General features: G+C 43.1%; 1 protein-coding gene across 1 annotated transcript in view; it reads right to left on the bottom strand.

The window, feature by feature from the left end:
• PEAR1 (platelet endothelial aggregation receptor 1) overlaps positions 1-19732 on the bottom strand; it is a 168410-nt gene that overhangs the window by 11156 nt on the left and 137522 nt on the right. Inside the window, exons 9-17 of the mRNA XM_077258725.1 lie at positions 15174-15386; positions 14868-15042; positions 11086-11206; positions 10694-10857; positions 8654-8756; positions 8430-8576; positions 8099-8227; positions 7773-7901; positions 7555-7683 (exon numbers count right to left, since the gene is read on the bottom strand). Coding sequence (XP_077114840.1) covers positions 7555-7683; positions 7773-7901; positions 8099-8227; positions 8430-8576; positions 8654-8756; positions 10694-10857; positions 11086-11206; positions 14868-15042; positions 15174-15386 — 1310 coding nt within the window. The remainder of the gene's footprint in view (positions 1-7554; positions 7684-7772; positions 7902-8098; positions 8228-8429; positions 8577-8653; positions 8757-10693; positions 10858-11085; positions 11207-14867; positions 15043-15173; positions 15387-19732) is intronic.

Genomic DNA, 19732 nt, shown 5'->3' with positions numbered 1-19732 from the left:
CTGAATTTTCATATAATAATTCTCAGAGCGCCTCCACTAAATTTACACCTTTCTTTGCCAATCTGGCTTATCATCCGTGTATTTTACCTTGGTCTCCAATTAATTCTCCGGTTCCGGCAGTGGAGGAAAGGCTGACTGCGATGAGACAAAATCTGGAGGTTCTGAAGGAATCCCTGACCACAGCTCAAGAACGTTATAAGAGATCGGCTGATAGATTCCGTAAACCTGCACCCATGTTCAAGGTAGGAGATTCCGTGTGGTTAGTGTTAGGACACAAACTGGGATCCTCTGTCGGACACAATATTCTCCGGAATGCCGTGCAAACGAACCACATTCTGAAAAAACAAAGGAACCAGATCGGAAGAGGAAGGCAACTTAGGCAAGGGTACCAAATGGACGATCTTGGAAAAACGATCACACACCACCCAGATGACAGACATTCCCCGAGACACCGGAAGATCAGAAATGAAATCCATGGAAATGTGCGTCCAAGGCCTCTTCGGGACGGGCAAGGGCAAAAGCAACCCGCTAGCACGAGAACAACAAGGCTTAGCCCGAGCACAAGTCCCACAGGACTGCACAAATGACCGCACATCCCGTGACAAGGAAGGCCACCAAAAGGACCTAGCCACCAAATCTCGGGTACCAAAAATTCCCGGATGCCCTGCCAACACCGAGGAATGAACCTCGGAAATGACTCTGCTGGTCCATTTATCAGGAACAAACAGTCTGTCGGGTGGACACGAGTCAGGTCTACCAGCCTGAAATCTCTGCAACACACGTCGCAAATCCAGAGATATGGCTGACACGATCACTCCCTCTTTAAGAATACCAGCTGGCTCCGAGACTCCAGGAGAGTCAGGCACAAAGCTCCTAGAGAGAGCATCAGCCTTAACATTCTTCGAACCAGGCAGGTACGAGACCACAAAGTCAAAACGAGAGAAAAACAATGACCAACGAGCCTGTCTAGGATTCAGGCGCTTAGCAGACTCGAGATACATCAGATTTTTGTGATCAGTCAAGACCACCACACGATGCTTAGCACCCTCGAGCCAATGACGCCACTCCTCAAATGCCCACTTCATGGCCAACAACTCCCGATTACCAACATCATAGTTCCGCTCAGCAGGCGAAAAACTTCCTAGAGAAAAAGGCACATGGTCTCATCACAGAACAACCAGAGCCTCTCTGCGACAAAACAGCCCCAGCACCGATCTCAGAAGCATCCACTTCAACCTGAAAGGGAAGTGAGACATCAGGCTGGCACAAAACAGGCGCCGAAGTAAACCGGCGCTTCAGCTCCTGGAAGGCCTCCACGGCTGCAGGAGCCCAATTAGCCACATCAGAACCTTTCTTGGTCATATCCGTCAAAGGTTTAACAACGCTAGAAAAATTAGCGATAAAGCGACGGTAGAAATTAGCGAACCCCAAGAACTTCTGAAGACTCTTAACAGACGTGGGCTGAGTCCAATCATGAATAGCTCGGACCTTGACTGGGTCCATCTCCACGGCAGAAGGGGAGAAAATAAAACCCAAAAAGGAAACCTTCTGCACTCCAAAGAGACACTTTGAGCCCTTCACAAACAAAGTGTTATCACGCAAAACCTGAAACACCATCCTGACCTGCTTTACATGAGAATCCCAATCATCCGAGAAAACCAGAATATCATCCAGATAAACAATCATAAATTTATCCAGATACTTCCGGAAGATATCATGCATAAAGGACTGAAACACTGAAGGGGCATTAGAGAGCCCAAAGGGCATCACCAAGTATTCAAAATGACCTTCGGGCGTATTGAATGCAGTTTTCCATTCATCTCCCTGCCTAATGCGCACAAGGTTGTACGCACCAAGAAGATCTATCTTGGTGAACCACTTGGCGCCCTTAATCCGAGCAAACAAGTCTGACAATAGCGGCAACGGATACTGAAACTTAACAGTGATTTTATTCAGAAGCCGATAGTCTATACAAGGTCTCAAAGACCCGTCTTTCTTGGCTACAAAAAAGAATCCCGCACTGAGAGGGGAAGAGGATGGACGAATATGCCCCTTCTCCAAAGACTCATTGACATAAGAACGCATCGCGGCATGCTCGGGTACAGACAAATTAAATAATCGTCCCTTAGGAAATTTACTGCCAGGAATCAAATCTATAGCGCAGTCACAGTCCCTATGAGGAGGAAGAGCACTGGACCTGGACTCACTGAATACATCCTGATAGTCACACAAATACTCAGGAACTTCTGAAGGAGTAGAAGTAGCAATAGACACCGGAGAAGAATCGCAATGAATTCCCTGACAACCCCAACTTGAGACAGACATAGCCTTCCAATCCAAAACAGGATTATGGGTCTGTAACCATGGCAGACCTAAAACGACCAAATCATTCATTTTATGCAAAACAAGAAAACGAATCACCTCCCGATGTTCAGGAGTCATGCACATGGTCACTTGTGTCCAATACTGCGGTTTATTTTCCGCCAGTGGCATAGCATCAATTCCTCTGAGAGGAATCGGAACCTTTAAAGGCTCCAGGACAAAACCGCAGCGCTTGGCAAACGACAAGTCCATAAGACTCAGGGCAGCACCTGAATCCACAAATGCCATAACAGGGTAGGAAGACAATGAACAAATTAAAGTCACAGACAAAATAAATTTAGGCTGCAAATTAGCAATGGTGACAGGACTGACAACCTTGGTTAGGCGCTTAGAGCATGCTGATATAACATGTGTAGAATCACCACAGTAAAAACACAGCCCATTCTGACGTCTATGATTTTGTCGTTCGGTTCTAGTCAGGATTCTATCGCATTGCATTGAGACAGGTGTCTGTTCAGACAACACCGCCAGAGGTTTAGCGGATTTGCGCTCCCGCAAACGCCGATCAATCTGAATAGCCAGCGCCATAGAATCATTTAGACTTGTAGGAATTGTAAAACCCACCATCACATGCTTAATGGCTTCAGAAAGGCCATTTCTGAAATTTGCGGCCAGAGCACATTCATTCCATCGAGTAAGCACGGACCATTTCCGAAATTTTTGGCAGTACACCTCAGCTTCATCCTGGCCCTGAGAGATGGCCAGTAGAGCTTTTTCTGCCTGAATTTCAAGATTAGTCTCCTCATAAAGCAATCCGAGCGCCAGAAAAAACGCATCAACATCCGCCAATGCAGGATCTCCTGGCGCTAACGAGAAAGCCCAATCCTGAGGGTCGCCACGCAAGAAGGAGATAATAATTTTAACTTGCTGAGCTGAATCTCCAGACGAACGAGGTTTCAAAGATAGAAACAATTTACAATTATTCCTAAAATTCCTAAATTTAAATCGATCTCCAGAGAACAGCTCAGGAATAGGTATCTTAGGCTCTGACATAGGACTGCTAACAACAAAATCCTGAATGCCCTGCACACGTGCAGCAAGCTGATCCACACTAGTAATCAAGGTCTGAACATTCATGTCTGCAGCAAAGCTTCAAGCCACTCAGAGATAAAGGGGAGGAAGAAAAAAAACCAAAAACTCAGAACTTCTTTTCTTTTAATCCCACTTCAGCAATGCATTAACTATTTATTGGCCTGGCTTACTGTTATGATCCCAATGGCAGGGGACCTCAAGATTACAGCAAAGTCTGCAAAACATAAATACCAGCTCATAGGGAAGTGGTAACTAGGCTGACCATATACCTGATCCTAGCGCAAACACTAACAGCAGCCGGGGAACGTGCCTACGTTGATTCTAGACGTCTCGCGTCAGCCGGAGAACTAACTACCCCTATCAGGAAAAATAAGACCTCTCTTGCCTCCAGAGAAAAGACCCCAAAGTAATACAAGCCCCCAACAAATAATAACGGTGAGGTAAGAAGAAAGGACAAACGTAAGAATGAACTAGATTTAGCAAAGAGAGGCCCACTGACTAATAGCAGAATATAGTAAGAAGACTTATATGGTCAGCAAAAAACCCTGCAAAATATCCACGCTGAATATCCAAGAACCCCCAAACCGACTGACGGTGTGGGGGGAGAATATCAGCCCCCCTAGAGCTTCCAGCAAAAACAGGAATCACATATTGTACAAGCTGGACAAAAAATATGAACAATGCAAATGATCAAGAGTACGAAAGCAGGATTTAGCTTATCTTGCAAAAAACCAGGACCTGAAGACAGGAGCAAACAGAAGTGAACTGATTACAACGAAGCCAGGCACTGGACTGAGAATCCAGGAAGTTTAAATAGCAACACCCCAGGCCTAACGAAGCAGGTGAGCACAAACCTGGTAAAAGACAATCCAAGTGCCAAATCACTAGTGACCACAAGAGGGAGCCAAAAAGTATAGTTCACAACAGGTTAGCAACTAAGAATCTGAAGTTAAACGTTCCTTCACAAAAACTTGGACAGAAATTCATTGGCCCTTTCAAGATCAACGGTATTGTGAGCTCTGTGGCCTGCCGGCTGAAGCTGCCTAGGACTATGAAGGTACACCCAGTTTTTCATGTATCTTTACTAAAGCCTGTATCTCCTAATACCTTCCAGGGACGTGTTGTGCCACCTCCGCAGCCTGTGGTGATTGATGGGCAAGAACAATTTGTGGTGGATGAAATTATTGATTCCAGGATTCGCAGGAATCGGCTCCAATATCTGATAAGATGGCAGGGATATCCCCCTGAGGAAGACTCTTGGGAACCTGTGGAAAACATCAATGCCCAACAGAAGATTTCTCGTTTTCATCAGAGATTCCCTGAGAAACCAGGTCCAGGATCGTCCTGAGGCCGCTTCTAAGGAGGGAGTAATGTCAGGACTCTGAACATTTTTTACCTTTTGTGCATTACTGCCCTTTTCCAAGATGGCGTCTTTGGTCTCATGTGCACTGTGTCTTCCTGCTATAAAACTCCACCCCAGCCTTCAGTCTGTGCTAGAGTATTGTGCCTTGCATCCAGCTCCTGACCTCTGATTACTCCCTGGCTATATACCTGCTCCTGTGAACCTGTGTGGTGATCCTGCTACTCTGCTCTGAGTTCCTGCTGCATACACCAGTTTTCAGTAATCCTCCTTCATCTGTTGCTCGTGTTTACTTCCATCTGCATTTGCTGGACATGTAAGCTGTTTCTGCTCTGCAAAAACCTGAGACTATTAACCAGGCCTCCCTGATTGAGCTAAGATATGATTTGAACTGCCTTATAAGCTTATCTATCTGTGTTTGGACTAAGACAAGGATTTATTCGTGTCAAGTATCCTCAAGAATAACTGCGCTTCATAGACTTTCTGCTTGATTGCATTTTCCTCTGAAGTTTCTTATAGACTGCTAAGCTGCGTTTAATATTTACACCAAGAGTTGTGGACTTGAGTTTCTCTCTGTACCTGTTTGAATCACCGTGTGATAATATAGACTTTACCACTTATAAAACTGTGTCCTGTAGTTGTCTTGTTCCACGCAAAGAGTCTCCTGAGTTATCCCCTATAATTATTACAGTATCTTGTGTGTATATACACGGCTGTGAGGGGCGGCCCCCTGACCCCAATATGTTGTGTGTATACACACGACTGTGAGGGGCGGCCCCCTGACCCCAATATGTTGTGTGTATATACACGGCTGTGAGGGGCAGCTCCCTAACTCAATATGTTGTGTGTGCATGGTGCCATTTCCTTAAAATAAACACACAATGCCAAACTGATATCTAATGTTATCTCAAGGGCAGGATTTGAAGGGTCGGAGTATGACAAAGTAATCATTTTCAGGGATGGGCACTCGGGGCCTCACAAGCCATGGCGTAGCATGAAGGGAGCCACGAGGGCACCAATCTCTATGTAAAGGCAAAATTATGCCCCTACCACTCTCAAATGTGTGGCACCGACAAACTCCTTCTTAGAGCAGCACAGTGAGTGGCCGCGTAAGCATAGCGCAACAGTCAATCTGAGCTTGCCATCAGTTGATGTGCTCTGCATAGGCAGTGACAGAGATCACAAATCTCATTTCATGGTACTGAGCTCTGTCATCTCGGTCATTATTTACGCAGAGCCCAGTAGCCAATGACAAAATCATCTTCGATGAGTAGCTAATGAATGAAATCAGTATTGAATTATCTGTACAACACATTAGTCAGTACTTTTTCATAGGGTGGAGGCTAGGGTTTGGGTGAAGGCTAGGGATAGGGCGAAGGCTAGGGATAGGGTGAAGTCTAGGGATAGGGTGAAGGCTAGGGATAGGGTATAGACTAAGGGTACTGTCACACAGTGCAATTTTGATCGCTACGACGGTACGATTCGTGACGTTCTAGCGATATCGTTACGATATCGCAGTGTCTGACACGCAGCAGCGATCAGGGACCCTGCTGAGAATCGTACGTCGTAGCAGATCGTTTGGAACTTTCTTTCGTCGCTTGATCACCCGCTGACATCGCTGGATCGTTGTGTGTGACACCGATCCAGCGATGTGTTCGCTTGTAACCAGGGTAAACATCGGGTAACTAAGCGCAGGGCCGCGCTTAGTAACCCGATGTTTACCCTGGTTACCAGCGTAAACGTAAAAAAAACAAACAGTACATACTCACATTCCGGTGTCTGTCCCCCGGCGTTCTGCTTCTCTGCACTGTGAGCGCCTGCCGGCCGGAAAGCGAGCACAGCGGTGACGCGGTGACGTCACCGCTCTGCTTTCCGGCTATGGTGCTTACACAGTGCAGAGAAGCAGAACGCCGGGGGACAGACACCGGAATGTGAGTATGTACTGTTTGTTTTTTTTACGTTTACGCTGGTAACCAGGGTAAACATCGGGTTACTAAGCGCGGCCCTGCGCTTAGTAACCCAATGTTTACCCTGGTTACCCGGGGACTTCGGCATCGCTCCAGCGCCGTGATTGCAACGTGTGACCGCAGTCTACGACGCTGGAGCGATAATCATACGACGCTGCGACGTCACGGATCGTGCCGTCGTAGCGATCAAAATTGCACTGTGTGACAGTACCCTTAGGTTAAGGTTAATGATAGGGTTATGCTGAAAAGTAAGGTTAGCGTGAAAGCTGTGGTTAGGATGAATGCTATGATTAGCCTGAAAGATAGGGTTAGAGTGAAGGTTAGGCTGAAGTTAGGGTGAAAGTTAGGGTAAGGACTAAGGCTAATGTTAATGCTAAAGTTAGTGTGAAGGCTAAGATGAAGGTTAGGGTTAGGATCAAGGCTAGGGTGAAGGTTAAGGTGAAGGCTAGGATGAAGGTTACGGTGAAAGTTAAAAACTAAGGTTAGGGTTAATGCTAAACTTAGGGTGAAGGTTAGGGCTAGCTATAGAAGAAAAAAAATGTCGAAAAAAATATACCGTAACAGCATACATACATACTGTACATACACACATACATACACACACACACACACACATACATACATTTTTGAAATTTTATGTCAGAATTCAGTGAAGAGCAGAAATAATTAAAGAGTCAAAGGGAATGAATAATAGATCTTTAAATACAACACACGTGATTGGTGGATCAGGGGCTCCATACTGGACTTGTGGAAGGGACTTTCCTTGCCCGGTTACTGGTAGCATATTATGCCATTGAGCCATGGTGGTCTTACCTTCAGAGCATGTTTTCCCGGTCCATCCCGCCAGGCAGGCACAAGTGCCATCATTGGCGTTACATTGCCCTCCATGTTGGCAGTAGCAGGTGTTAGCGCAGTCTTTCCCCCATAATCCTAAAGGACAAGCTAAAATAAAAAGTGCCATATAGTCAGTGACTCAATCTAATATGCTCACCCATGCATACAGATATGTCCGAAATACAGAGCTGCGTTACCATCAGAGCACGACTTTCCAGTCCAGCCTGGTAGACAGTCGCACCTCCCATCTATAGGACTGCAGTGTCCTCCATAATGACAGTAACAGGAACTGGTACAGTCCTTCCCCCAATATCCTGATGAACATGCTGAAAAGACAAGAAAGTCAGACTAATAAGTAAAAGGACCAAACAGTGCTCATATAAAACTGCCATACAGTACCTATGTAATACCACCACTGGTGCAAAAAGTGTAAAACAACCTCTTTGTAGGAAGTTTAGAGCTGATCCTAAATGGGCCCCCAAACGGTGGAGAGAAATGGTCCATTGTCCAATTTTGAACTTACGCTCAGAGCAGTCGTTGCCTTTCCAGCCGGGAGAACATGTACATGAACCATCGGTGGGGTTACACGTGGAGTAGTTAGAGCATTTACAGTAGAAGGTGCATTTCTTCCCGTAACGTCCGGGAGAGCAGCCTGAAACAGGAAATAAGTTTTACCTATGAAAAATAGCAAGACATCTGTTCTCAGGTTATATAGGGTACTGCAGTTCTGACTGATTTACTAAAGTGGAGCTGCAGTACCAGGCATGGCCACTAGGAGATGCCTGGAAGAGGTCACGTTGATCTCATTGCTCAGCAGAGGGCGACACTGAGCATAAAGAGAAGCATTTTCTTACTGTTCTCGCAGTTGGTGCCCTGGAATCCGGCAGTACAAGTGCAGGATCCGTCCTCCGCGGAGCAGGACGCCCCATTTTTACAGGTGCAGGGCATATTACAGCTCCTCCCCCAGTGTCCTTCTTTACAGGCATTCTCACAGTGCTCCCCTAAAAGACAGAATATATTAGGAAGTGTAGAAACCCCACTATCACCATCTATCCATCATCTTCCAGGCATCCCTCACCCGTCCATCCTGGGAGACATCTGCAGGTGCCAGTGATGGGATTGCAGCCGTCAGAGTTCTTACACTCACACCTCTGATTACAGCCAGGCCCGTAGTTTCCCGCCTGTGTACAGAGGAGCAGTCACAGATCATCCTCTCGAGAGGGACAGGTGACACTGTGACATGCAGTGGGATGGGCAACTATTGCTGGCACTGTGATGAAGGCACTATAAATGGCAGTGTTATGCCACTACTGTAAATAAACTATGAGGGCACTGTCTGATACCAACGAGGGCACTGTGATACCAACGAGGGCACTGTTACTGTTATGGGGGCACAGTCTCTGACACGGGGGGCACTGTCACTGACACTGTTATGGGGCCACTGTCACTGACACTGTTATAGGAGCACTGTCACTGACACTGTAATGGGGGCACTGCCACTAGTGGGGCACTGACACTGTTATGGGGCCACTGACACTGTTATAGGAGCACTGTCACTGTAATGGGGGCACTGCCACTAGTGGGGCACTGACACTGTAATGGGGCACTGTCACTGACACAAGAGCCACTGACACTGGTGTAGGGGCACTGTCATTGACGCTGTTATGGGGCACTGTCACTGAGACTGTTATAAAAGCCACTGTCACTGACACTGTTATAGAAGCCACTGTCACTGACACTGATATAGGGGCACTGTCACTGACACTGGTATAGGTTCACTGTCACTGACACTGGTATAGGGGCACTGTCATTGACGCTGTTATGGGGGCACTCACACTGGTGTAGGGGCACTGTCATTGACGCTGTTATGGGGCATTGTCACTGACACTGTTATAGAAACCACTGTCACTGACACTGTTATAGAAGCCGCCTGTCACTGACACTGTTATAGAAACCACTGTCACTGACACTGTTATAGAAGCCGCTGTCACTGACACTTATAGAAGCCGCTGTCACTGACACTGTTATAGAAGCCGCTGTCACTGACACTGTTATAGAAGCCACTGTCACGTCACTGACACTGGTATAGAAGCCGCTGTCACTGACACTGTTATAGAAGCCGCTGTCACTGACACTGTTATAGAAGCCGCTGTCACTGACACTGTTATAGAAGCCGCTGTCACTGACACTGTTATAGAAGCCGCTGTCACTGACACTGTTATAGAAGCCACTGTCACTGACACTGTTATAGAAGCCGCTGTCACTGACACTGTTATAGAAGCCACTGTCACTGACACTGTTATAGAAGCCACTGTCACTGACACTGGTATAGAAGCCGCTGTCACTGACACTGTTATAGAAGCCACTGTCACTGACACTGTTATAGAAGCCGCTGTCACTGACACTGTTATAGAAGCCACTGTCACTGACACTGTTATAGAAGCCACTGTCACTGACACTGGTATAGAAGTCGCTGTCACTGACACTGTTATAGAAGCCACTGTCACTGACACTGGTATAGAAGCCGCTGTCACTGACACTGTTATAGAAGCCGCTGTCACTGACACTGTTATAGAAGCCGCTGTCACTGACACTGTTATAGAAGCCACTGTCACTGACACTGGTATAGAAGCCGCTGTCACTGACACTGTTATAGAAGCCGCTGTCACTGACACTGTTATAGAAGCCACTGTCACTGACACTGTTATAGAAGCCGCTGTCACTGACACTGTTATAGAAGCCACTGTCACTGACACTGGTATAGAAGCCGCTGTCACTGACACTGTTATAGAAGCCGCTGTCACTGACACTGTTATAGAAGCCACTGTCACTGACACTGGTATAGGGGCACTGTCACTGACACTGGTATAGGGGCACTGTCATTGACGCTGTTATAGGAGCCACTGTGACTGACACTGGTATAGGGGCATTGACACTGGTATAGGGGCACTGTCATTGACGCTGTTATGGGGCACTGTCATTGACACTGTTATGGGGCACTGTCACTGACACTGTTATAGGGGCACTGTCACTCACAGTGTTATGGGGCACTGCCATTGACACTGTTATGGGGGCACTGTTTCTCTAAACTGATAATCTTTGATATAAGCCATAGTACCTTGCAGGGGAGCTTACATTTCTCCCCATACCACCCGGACGTACAGGTGCAGTGCCCAGTGATGGGGCTGCAGGACGCCCCGTTGGCACACTCGCATGTCCGATTGCAGTTGAACCCCCAACTTCCCTTAGGACACGGCACCGAGCAGTCGCCTTTCTGCCAACCTGAAACACAGAGCATTGATTTCAATAAGCTAAGCAGCGAGTAATGCCACATGGTCTGCAGGGTCCTAGCACCTGACCCCTCAATGATTAGTCCAGTTTTGGGAGCTACCATATTTTAATCTGTACTGACAATATGAGCACCTCCGTCATCAAGTATTGCCCACACAGATGAAATAGTGGAAGCTGTATGGTGGGTTTATCCCCGCGGAGCGGACAGTGTGCACTCACCTTCCTTACACACACAGGTGCCGTCTGTAGGGGAGCATGCAAGGTGGTTGATGCACTTGCACGTCTGGGAACATCCATCTCCAAAGGTGTCATCAGGACAGAATTGAGAGCAGTGATTTCCCTGACGCAATGTAACGAAATGGCAGTCAGTATGGATTATATAGAGGGGTGGGCTACAACAGACAGCTAATGAGAAGTTCATCTGTTGAGTGGTGTACCCAGTACTTGCTCACCTTTATCACTGCTTCTGCTTTCATGCCTGTTAGCTCTCACGCTGCGGATCCTAAAAACCTCCCTGTCCTCTCCTCATAGTTTAACTTACACAGCTAAACTTTTTAAAAAGTTTTGATATATTGTAACCACTTTCCAGTAGCTTTGATAAGTAGGGGCTTGGGTTCGGAGAACCCCACAAACCACCCCCAAAAAGTAGAAGTACTCAGAGGTTCCTTGAAGAGCGAGCAGAGAAGCACATGTACTTCTCTCTGGTTAGAGAAGGAAGGGGTCTGCATGAAATATGTGTTCCCCTCTACTACATCTGTGATCACACACCCCAATCACAACCAGAGATGCACTTAAGATTGTGTTCTCATTCTGCTAGCTGTCAGACTGCGGGACCTTACTGTAATATTTTGCTTTCATTATGTCAACTCTCAGACTGTCGGACCTTGTTTCAATATTTTGCTTTCAATCTGATAGCTCTCAGGCTGGAGGACCTTACTTCAAGATTATGCTTTTATTCTGCTAGCTTTCCAGGTGCAGGTCTCCTCTGCTACAGTTCTACTCACACCCCAATCACAACCAGAACTGAACTCAAGATTTTGCTTTCATTCTGTTAGCGCTCAGGCTCCAGGACCTTTAAGGCTACTTTCATACATCCGTCGGTACAGGGCCGTCGAAAACTGTCGTACCGACGGACGTTGTGCTAAATTTAGCACAACGTGGGCAGCGGATGCAGTTTTACAATGCATCCGCTGCCCATTGTGATGAGCGGGGAGGAGGGGGCGGAGTTTTGGCCACGCATGCGCGGTCGAAAATGGCGGATATGTCACACAAAAAAACATTACATTGAACTTTTTTGTGCGTCGCGTCCGCCAAAACACGACGGATCCATCACACGACGGATGCAACGTGTGCCCATCCGTCGCTAATACAAGTCTATGGGCAAAAAACGCATCCTGCAAGCACATTTGCAGGATCCGTTTTTTGCCCATAACGACGGATTGCGACGGAGGACAAAAGACGGAAGTGTGAAAGTAGCCTAAGATTCAGATTTAACGTACATACTGCTCCTTGGCGAGAGAAGGAAGGGGTCTACACAAAATACAGGTGCTTCTGACAAAATTAGAATATCATCAAAAAGTTAATTTATTTTAGTACTTCAATACAAACAGTGAAACTCGTATTATATAGAGTCAATACAAACAGAGTGATCTATTTCAAGTGTTTATTTCTGTTAATGTTGATGATTATGGCTTACAGCCAATGAAGACTCAAAAGTCATTATCTCAGTAAATTAGAATACTTTATAACACCAGCTGGAAAAATGATTTTATAATCCCAAATGTCGGCCTACTGAAATGTATGTTCAGTAAATGCACTCAGTACTTGGTCGGGGCTCCTTTTGCATCAATTACTGCATCAATGCGGCGTGGCATGGAGGCGATCAGCCTGTGGTACTGCTGAGGTGTTATGGAAGCCCAGGTTACTGTGGTAGCAGCCTTCAGCTCGTCTGCATTGTTGGGTCTGGTGTCTCTCATCTTCCTCTTGACAATACTTCATAGATTCTGTATGGGGTTAAGGTCAGGCGAGTTTGCTGGCCAATCAAGCACAGTGATACTGTTGATTATAAACCAGGTATTGGTACTTTTGGCAGTGTGCACAGGTGCCAAGTCCTGCTGGAGAATGAAATTTCCATCTCCAAAAAGCTGTCAGCAGAGGGAAGCATGAAGTGCTCTAAAATTTCCTGGTAGACGGCTGCATTGACTTTGGTCTTGATAAAACACAGTGGACCTACACCAGCAGATGACATGGCTCCCCAAACCATCACTGATTGTGGAAACTTCCCACTAGACCTCAAGCAGCTTGGATTGTGGCCTCTCCACTCTTCCTCCAGACTCTGGGACCTTGATTTCCAAATGAAATGCAAAATTTACTTTCATCTGAAAACAACACCTTGGACCACTGAGTAACAGTCCAGTTCTTTTTCTCCTTGGCCCAGGTAAGACGCTTCTGGCGTTGTCTATTGGTCATCAGTGGCTTGACACAAGGAATGCGACACTTGTAGCCCATGTCCTGAACATGTCTGTGTGTGGTGGCTCTTCAAGCAATGACTCCAGGATCAGTCCACTCCTTGTGAATCTCCCCAAAATTTTTGAATGGCCTTTTCTTAACAATCCTTCCAAGGCTGCGGTTATCCTGGTTACTTGTGCACCTTTTTTACCACACTTTTTCTTTCCACTCAACTTTCCATTAATATGCTTGGATACAACAGCCAGCTTCTTTAGCAATGACCTATTGTGGCTTACCCTCCTTGTGGAGTGTGTCAATGACTGCCTTCAGGACATCTATCAAGTCAGCAGTCTTCCCCATGATTGTGGAGCCTACAGAAACAGACTAAGGGACCTTTTCAAACGCTTAGGAAGCCTTTGCAGGTGCTTTTTGTTAATTATTCTAATTTACTGAGATAATGACTTTTGGGTTTTCATTGGCTGTAAGCCATAATCATCAACATTAACAGAAATAAACACTTGAAATAGATCACTCTGTTTGTAAGGACTCTATATAATATAGGAGTTTCACTTTTTGGATTGAAGAACTGAAGTAAATGAACTTTTTGAGGATATTCTAATGTTGTGAGAAGCACCTGTATATGTGTCCTGTCTACCATATTTCTGCTCACATCCCCATCACAACCATATACATGATCTTGCTTTAGTTCAGTAAACTCTCAGGCTACAGGACCTCCAAGATTTAGATTTGGCATATGTACTATTGTCTGGGTAGAAAAGTATGTGGTCTACATGAAATATACTGCACGTGTCCCCTCTGCCATATATCTGCTCACACCTCAATCACAACCAGAACTGTACTTTGCTTTCATTCTTTTAGCTCTCAGGCTGCAGGACCCTGCATCTTCCTACTGTTTTAACATGTTAAAACCATTTGATACCTTTTCGGATCTGTAGGGATCCCGGTCCTGACAATCCCAACAATCACTAAAAAAAAAAGTCAGAAGCGCTCCCTTTTTCTGCTGAGCAATCATTATGAGCTTCCACCCATGAATACTACTAAACATTGGCTGGAGTGTCACATAACTTTTTGAAAATCTTAATCCAGAGGGAGACAGTAGGAAAGTGCTTGGGCTTGAATCCTGAGAGTCAACAGAATAAAAGCAAAAAATCTCGAACACATCTTTGGTTGTGATTGGAGTGTGAGCGGAGGATTTGTCAGAGGAGTCATGGGTGTAATCAGGAATTATGGCACCCTTCTATCTAACAAAGTAGAGGTCTAAGCAAGCACTGGGCCTTTACTCTTTAAAGTGGCTTTACCATTCTTTAAAGGGGCTACACCCCCTCATTCAAGGGGTGCTCATACACTTTACATGGAAGTAGGATGCTCAATCAGCCTCTATACAGCTCAGCTTGGGAAAGGGAATAAGCAGCTACAATACACACCTAGGTGGCTCATCGCCACTTTAAGGGATGGGGTATGTTGACGTTCAACAAGCCTATTTCTTTTTTCCTTGGTTGAAAACGGTATGTAGTGCTGTGAATATGACGTACCGTAAAGCCCGGAGCACACTGGCACTGCCCTGTCTCGCTGTCGCAAGATCCGCCATTGAGGCACAAGCATGGCTCCTGACAATTGGTTCCGTAGTAGCCGTGGGGGCAGGTCTCGTTGCACGTCAGGCCGGCCCAGCCTGTCTTACAGGTACACTCACCGGTCATTGGGTGGCAGCTGGAAGTCACGGAGTAATACATTTAGCAACGCACCAGTTTTTGGAAAGCTTTTGAACGGCCATAATTATTTAAAGGGGCAGTACACTATTTCACTGGGTCAAATACGATGTCATGTCCCCTTTAACTCACCTCTTGGTATGCTGGGCATCACACTGACATGGCAAGTGGCATTGTAGGCCGTAGCTGGTATCTGAGCACATCCTTTCCTCACATTTGGCCCCCAGGAAGCCAGCCTCACATAAACAGGCCCCATCAACATGGTAGCAGCGGACAGCATTGACGCAGTCGCACGTCTCTTTACAGTCCCCGCCAAACTTTCCGATAAGACATTCCTCCAGGCAGCTGAGGAGACATTAACAAAGGCATACCATGTAACTATTACATAATGAAATGTTCTGTACCTTACTACTATCATTTTTGTTTCGGATTATAAGATATTTTAATTTCTGTGAGCTAAAGCCTTTAACAAAAAGAAATATTCAGATAGCAGAGAACAATAACGGCAATATGTATCCACTGACTTATTTTTACTAGACGTGTTAAGGGTCCTTCAAAAAATGTTAAACATCTGGTGAGACACTGCACAAAATGACCCAGGGACCCCCAGACGATATAAACAGTGACCCCAAGACAAAGGTTAAACAGCCACAAAGCTGATACCGATCCCCGTAACTGCGCAGCCAGGTTACTGCAGTGTCACATTGTGTGCGCCAAGGGGACACACTGCAGCTGCTGACCCCCGACCCTGCTGCAGATCAGATTTTCCATTTTGGAATAAAAAGCACAAATATCTTTCACATTTCAGCAATTCCTCATAGACATCCTAAAAACAAACTATCTGATAGTGCCAAATAATATGTGGCTATACCGGGCCTCACAGACGAGGGAGAGAGTATCAATCTGCAAGTAGTATTATAGTAGTTATATTCTTGTACATTGGGGACAGCATCACAGTAGTTATATTCTTGTACATAGGAGCAGTATTATAGTAGTTATATTCTTGTACATAGGAGACAGTATTATAGTAGTTATATTCTTGCACATAGGAGCAGTATTATAGTAGTTATATTCTTGTACATAGGAGACAGTATTATAGTAGTTATATTCTTGTACATAGGGAGCAGTGTTATAGTGGTTATATTCTTGTACATAGGAGCAGTATTATAGTAGTTATATTCTTGTACATAGGGAGCAGTATTATAGTAGTTATATTCTTGTACATAGGAGCAGTATTATAGTAGTTATATTCTTGTATATAGGGGCAGTATTATAGTAGTTATATTCTTGTACATAGCAGCAGTATTATAGTAGTTCTATTCTTGTACATAGGGAGCAGTATTATAGTAGTTATATTCTTGTACATAGGAGACAGTATTATAGTAGTTATATTCTTGTATATAGGGGCAGTATTATAGTAGTTATATTCTTGTACATAGGAGCAGTATTATAGTAGTTATATTCTTGTACATAGGGAGCAGTATTATAGTAGTTATATTCTTGTACATAGGAGCAGTATTATAGTAGTTATATTCTTGTATATAGGGGCAGTATTATAGTAGTTATATTCTTGTACATAGGAGCAGTATTATAGTAGTTCTATTCTTGTACATAGGGAGCAGTATTATAGTAGTTATATTCTTGTACATAGGAGACAGTATTATAGTAGTTATATTCTTGTATATAGGGGCAGTATTATAGTAGTTATATTCTTGTACATAGGAGCAGTATTATAGTAGTTATATTCTTGTACATAGGGGGCAGTATTATAGTAGTTATATTCTTGTACATAGGAGCAGTATTATAGTAGTTATATTCTTGTATATAGGGGCAGTATTATAGTAGTTATATTCTTGTACATTGGGGACAGCATCATAGTAGTTATATTCTTGTACATAGGGGCAGTATTATAGTAGTTATATTCTTGTACATAGGAGCAGTATTATAGTAGTTATATTCTTGTACATAGGGAGCAGTATTATAGTAGTTATATTCTTGTATATAGGGGCAGTATTATAGTAGTTATATTCTTGTACATAGGAGCAGTATTATAGTAGTTATATTCTTGTACATAGGGGGCAGTATTATAGTAGTTATATTCTTGTACATAGGAGACAGTATTATAGTAGTTATATTCTTGTATATAGGGGCAGTATTATAGTAGTTATATTCTTGTACATTGGGGACAGCATCACAGTAGTTATATTCTTGTACATAGGGGCAGTATTATAGTAGTTATATTCTTGTACATAGGAGCAGTATTATAGTAGTTATATTCTTGTACATAGGGAGCAGTATTATAGTAGTTATATTCTTGTATATAGGGGCAGTATTATAGTAGTTATATTCTTGTACATAGGAGCAGTATTATAGTAGTTATATTCTTGTACATAGGGGGCAGTATTATAGTAGTTATATTCTTGTACATAGGAGACAGTATTATAGTAGTTATATTCTTGTATATAGGGGCAGTATTATAGTAGTTATATTCTTGTACATTGGGGACAGCATCACAGTAGTTATATTCTTGTACATAGGAGCAGTATTATAGTAGTTATATTCTTGTACATAGGAGACAGTATTATAGTAGTTATATTCTTGCACATAGGAGCAGTATTATAGTAGTTATATTCTTGTACATAGGAGACAGTATTATAGTAGTTATATTCTTGTACATAGCAGCAGTATTATAGTAGTTCTATTCTTGTACATAGGGAGCAGTATTATAGTAGTTATATTCTTGTACATAGGGAGCAGTGTTATAGTGGTTATATTCTTGTACATAGGAGCAGTATTATAGTAGTTATATTCTTGTACATAGGGAGCAGTATTATAGTAGTTATATTCTTGTACATAGGAGCAGTATTATAGTAGTTATATTCTTGTATATAGGGGCAGTATTATAGTAGTTATATTCTTGTACATAGCAGCAGTATTATAGTAGTTCTATTCTTGTACATAGGGAGCAGTATTATAGTAGTTATATTCTTGTACATAGGAGACAGTATTATAGTAGTTATATTCTTGTATATAGGGGCAGTATTATAGTAGTTATATTCTTGTACATAGGAGCAGTATTATAGTAGTTATATTCTTGTACATAGGGAGCAGTATTATAGTAGTTATATTCTTGTACATAGGAGCAGTATTATAGTAGTTATATTCTTGTATATAGGGGCAGTATTATAGTAGTTATATTCTTGTACATAGGAGCAGTATTATAGTAGTTCTATTCTTGTACATAGGGAGCAGTATTATAGTAGTTATATTCTTGTACATAGGAGACAGTATTATAGTAGTTATATTCTTGTATATAGGGGCAGTATTATAGTAGTTATATTCTTGTACATAGGAGCAGTATTATAGTAGTTATATTCTTGTACATAGGGGGCAGTATTATAGTAGTTATATTCTTGTACATAGGAGCAGTATTATAGTAGTTATATTCTTGTATATAGGGGCAGTATTATAGTAGTTATATTCTTGTACATTGGGGACAGCATCATAGTAGTTATATTCTTGTACATAGGGGCAGTATTATAGTAGTTATATTCTTGTACATAGGAGCAGTATTATAGTAGTTATATTCTTGTACATAGGGAGCAGTATTATAGTAGTTATATTCTTGTATATAGGGGCAGTATTATAGTAGTTATATTCTTGTACATAGGAGCAGTATTATAGTAGTTATATTCTTGTACATAGGGGGCAGTATTATAGTAGTTATATTCTTGTACATAGGAGACAGTATTATAGTAGTTATATTCTTGTATATAGGGGCAGTATTATAGTAGTTATATTCTTGTACATTGGGGACAGCATCACAGTAGTTATATTCTTGTACATAGGGGCAGTATTATAGTAGTTATATTCTTGTACATAGGAGCAGTATTATAGTAGTTATATTTTTGTACATAGGGAGCAGTATTATAGTAGTTATATTCTTGTATATAGGGGCAGTATTATAGTAGTTATATTCTTGTACATAGGAGCAGTATTATAGTAGTTATATTCTTGTACATAGGGGGCAGTATTATAGTAGTTATATTCTTGTACATAGGAGACAGTATTATAGTAGTTATATTCTTGTATATAGGGGCAGTATTATAGTAGTTATATTCTTGTACATTGGGAACAGCATCACAGTAGTTATATTCTTGTACATAGGGGCAGTATTATAGTAGTTATATTCTTGTACATAGGAGCAGTATTATAGTAGTTATATTCTTGTACATAGGGGGCAGTATTATAGTAGTTATATTCTTGTACATAGGAGCAGTATTATAGTAGTTATATTCTTGTATATAGGGGCAGTATTATAGTAGTTATATTCTTGTACATTGGGGACAGCATCACAGTAGTTATATTCTTGTACATAGGAGACAGTATTATAGTAGTTATATTCTTGTATATAGGGGCAGTATTATAGTAGTTATATTCTTGTACACTGGGGACAGCATCACAGTAGTTATATTCTTGTACATAGGGGCAGTATTATAGTAGTTATATTCTTGTACATAGGAGCAGTATTATAGTAGTTATATTCTTGTACATAGGGAGCAGTATTATAGTAGTTATATTCTTGTACATAGGAGACAGTATTATAGTAGTTATATTCTTGTATATAGGGGCAGTATTATAGTAGTTATATTCTTGTACATAGGAGCAGTATTATAGTAGTTATATTCTTG

This window comes from Ranitomeya variabilis, chromosome 1 (assembly GCF_051348905.1).
Source record: "Ranitomeya variabilis isolate aRanVar5 chromosome 1, aRanVar5.hap1, whole genome shotgun sequence".
NCBI classification, from domain to species: Eukaryota; Metazoa; Chordata; class Amphibia; order Anura; family Dendrobatidae; genus Ranitomeya; species Ranitomeya variabilis.
The sequence above is the reverse complement of the archived record's forward strand: the minus strand, read 5'-3'. Positions and strand labels throughout refer to the sequence as shown.